Raw genomic sequence first — 3,579 nt, forward strand, 5'->3', positions numbered from 1 at the left:
GTGTTTCTTTTAGGCAGCAGAATGTTGGATTCAATTGTTCAATCCATTTTGCCATCCTGTGTCTCTTAATCAGTGCATTCAGAACATTGATTTGAGAATGATTATTGTCTTGTGATTTTGTGCCATCTTTCATTAGAGGATTTTTGTGTTTGTCTTGCCTTATAATTGCTCCTTGAGGTTTTTCTTTCAAAATTGCTTTTGAGTTCTTGAAGTTTCTGAGCTGTTGTTTATCTATGATTTAGGCTATCTTTCTTTTGAATGTAAGTGAAAGTCTACTGGGTATTATTGGTGAAGTTCCATTTTGCTAAGTTTTTATTAAACCATATCCTACCACAGTCTTAGGAGCCAGAGGATTCATTCGACAGGTCTGCTGTAAATCTGAGGTCACTCCTTTGTATAAAAATTCCTTCTATGATTTCTATTTTCAGTGTTGTATCTGTTTATGGTGTTGATCCTTCTGATTAGGATATGTCTCCGAGTCTTTTTGTGAGGGTCTCTTTTATCTGGTATTCTTTAGGCTTCTTGGATCTGGGTGCCTGTGTTCCCCAGCTCTGGGAACATTTCAGCGATGATGCTTTTAACTGTTACTTCCTCGGGGACACATTCTGTTCTAGTCCAGTAGAGAAATTCGTTAATCTACTAATTGTTTTGGTAGCCCTGTTCCCCTTCTGAGGAGATTAACCACAGCATAAGCAGAGGCAACACCATGACAAGTGGCAGAAATGAGAAATGTTGGCTAAGCCTCAGGTTCAGTTCCTGGAACTGAAACAGTTTTGTTTCCCAGAAATCAAACAATGTGTAACTAGACAACCTAACCCAACCTAGAGAATTCCTGCGCTCAGCAAGTGGCCACAATCAATCACCATGTGCCAGGAATTGTTGAACTGTTGCCTGACCAGTGTTGCCACAGTGCTTGCTTAACTTTGAAACCGATATAAACCACTTGTGATTTGGAGTCGGGTCCTTGTCAAGACTCCACTGCGTTGGATCATACTTGGACACTAACTCAAGCTAGCAAAAAAGTTCCTTTGACTTAGCATTATTGTGTGTGGATTTGGTCTCTCCATGACTGTGGATCTAAAGCTCGGACTTAACATTCCCACCCAGGAAACTGGCTGGTTTAGGCCCTCTGTTCTCAGAGATCCCACCTCAGGCTGCCTCCCTCATCACGCATGCTTAGCAACTGCTTCTATTTTTAAGTTTCCCATCACAGTCACAACACATCCGGTAAGACATTTCTTAATTCAACAGACTACATGGGGAGGAGAGGGAAACTGCAATTTAACCCTCACATATCACAAATATAAACTACGCTCAAATTAAGATTCCCTACCAAATGGGATAAATGTTTCCTGGGTGGGAAATATTTTATCCAACCTAACTAACATCAGATAGTAGCCTAATATCTAAGAAAATCAGAGCACTCACAACCTCAACAACAGAAAACAAATCACCCATCTTACAGTTGTATGGGGACAGGAACAGATACATCTCTTAAGAGTGACATTTCCATGGTCTGTAGGCATATCAAGAGTGTTCACCAACACTTAATATCAGGGAATGTAAATCAGAAGGACAAACAGAGATATCAGTGAGAATGACCAGTATCAAAAAGACTTGGAACGACCAATGTTGAGATATTGTCAGTAGGGAATGCTGTTTTAGTGCTGGTTTACTGTGGTCTGATTCATGTCTAGGGAAAACAATTAGGAGATAGTTTTGAAAAGTGTAATGGAGTTTCCATACAACCCGTGAATGCATTATTGGCACCTTTACCCATATGTGAAAAAATTAATTTGAGAAGATATAAAAAAGCATCCATATATGCAAAAGTAAAGGGAGAAGGACAAATTCAGATGTTCTCATTCACCTGTGGTATACAGAGAACAGAGCGTCAGGATGGACAGGATCCAAGGATAACGGCCCCTGCATCCTAACCACACTCTGGGGGTCCCCCGACAGGAGTCGGGTGGAGGCTCAGATCACTGTGAAGAAGAGGCCAAGCACAGGGTCCGAGCATGGCAGAGTGTGGGGGTCTGTGGGGATTTAGTGCGGGATAAGCGCACGGAGTTTGGGACCCACAAGCATCAACACTCAAACTATTGTCATTGTATTTGCTCAATGATGATATGAAGGTAAGGGGAAACTCTCTTTTGTGAAAGACTATAGCACTGTAGCACTGTCGTCCCTTATTCATCAATTTGCTCAAATGGGCACCAGTAACGTCTCCATGGTGAGACTTGTTACTGTTTTTGGTATAGTTAATATGCCACGGGTACCTTGCCAGACTCTGCCATGCAGGCACGATACTCTCGGTAGATTGCCAGGCTCTCCAACAGGGATGGAGGAATCGAACCCGGGTCAGCCGCATGCAAGGCAAATGCCTACCTGCTTGTTATCAAAGGAATGATTTTTTTCACAATAAACATCAACCACACAAAATCCAACAGGATTTAACAGTCTTTAGTGGACTCTGAGAGAGAAGAAATACACAAATTTGTACTAGAAAAGATGATTTAATTAAAATTTTTATACTTGGTTTATTAAATTTTATTTGCATTTTATAATAAAAAGAAAACGATCCCGCAAGAGAGGTAAAAGGAATTGTAAACAAAATGCAGAAGAAAGAAAAGAAAGGTACCATCTTACAAACCATCTCCCCCTGTCCCTGGACACAGCCCTGAGTCCCTGGAGCAGAGCGCCTCCTGGTGGTCACATGCAACCCTGCAGCTCCCCCGTCTCCCCCAGTAGGTTTGTGTCTGGGCTCACAGGGACTTGCCCTCACTGTGTGTGTCTTGCACAATAATACACGGCTGTGTCCTCAGTTACTGAGTTGCTCAGTTTTAGGTAAACTTGGTTCTTGGTGGTGTCCCTGGAGATGCTGACTCGGGACTGAAGACTTGGGTTATAGTATTTGTCCCCACCAGTACCTATAACACCAATCCAATCCAGCCCCTTTCCAGGGGCCTGGCGGACCCAGTGCACACCATTGCTGGTTATAGAGAATCTGGAAACCGAACAGGTGAGAGATAGCGTCTGCGAGGGCATCAGCAGGCTTGGTCCCGACTCTTGCAGCTGCACCTGGGATAGGACACCTGAGGACAGAGACCCACAGTGAGTCATGGGCTCAGAGGCTCTCGGCCCACCTTGGAGGCTCTGTCCAGGGGATACTCACATCCGGGAGCTGCCACCAGAAAGAGGAGGAACCAGCGCTCATGCATGTCCCTGCCCATGAGGTCCATGATCTCAGACACCATGTCAGGGAGAGAGGGAGCCCGAGTTTGGGTGAGTGTGAATGTGGTTTTAACCCTGGGTCCTGAGTGCAGATTTGCATGGGGGAGCCTCTGTAGAGAAAGGAGGGGGTACGGGGAAGGCTGGTGTGTGGGCTCCCTGGGAGGAGATGCTGACTGTGCTCAGAGCACTCAGGCCTGTCCTGGGGCCTTGTCAGAGCCGGGCCTGCCTCTTCCTCCAGCACAGGAAACGTGCTGAGGAGCTCTCAGGAAACAGGAATTGCTGAGGGGAAACCGCAGCTTCAGAGGAGAGTCCCCATGTCTCAGGTCCCTGGTGACCAAACCCAGC

At 45.2% G+C, this 3,579-nt stretch overlaps 1 gene segment (V, D, J or C); it reads right to left on the reverse strand.

The window, feature by feature from the left end:
• Window positions 1-2,796: 2,796 nt before the first annotated feature.
• LOC129399965 (Ig heavy chain V region MC101-like) lies at window positions 2,797-3,262 on the reverse strand (the record flags this gene model as incomplete). The annotated part of the segment is given in 2 exon segments: window positions 2,797-3,095; window positions 3,176-3,262. Coding segments are annotated over 2 exon segments (381 nt in total), but the record flags the coding sequence as incomplete, so codon positions are not given.
• Window positions 3,263-3,579: the final 317 nt, after the last annotated feature.

Source organism: Sorex araneus, chromosome X (assembly GCF_027595985.1).
Source record: "Sorex araneus isolate mSorAra2 chromosome X, mSorAra2.pri, whole genome shotgun sequence".
NCBI classification, from domain to species: Eukaryota; Metazoa; Chordata; class Mammalia; order Eulipotyphla; family Soricidae; genus Sorex; species Sorex araneus.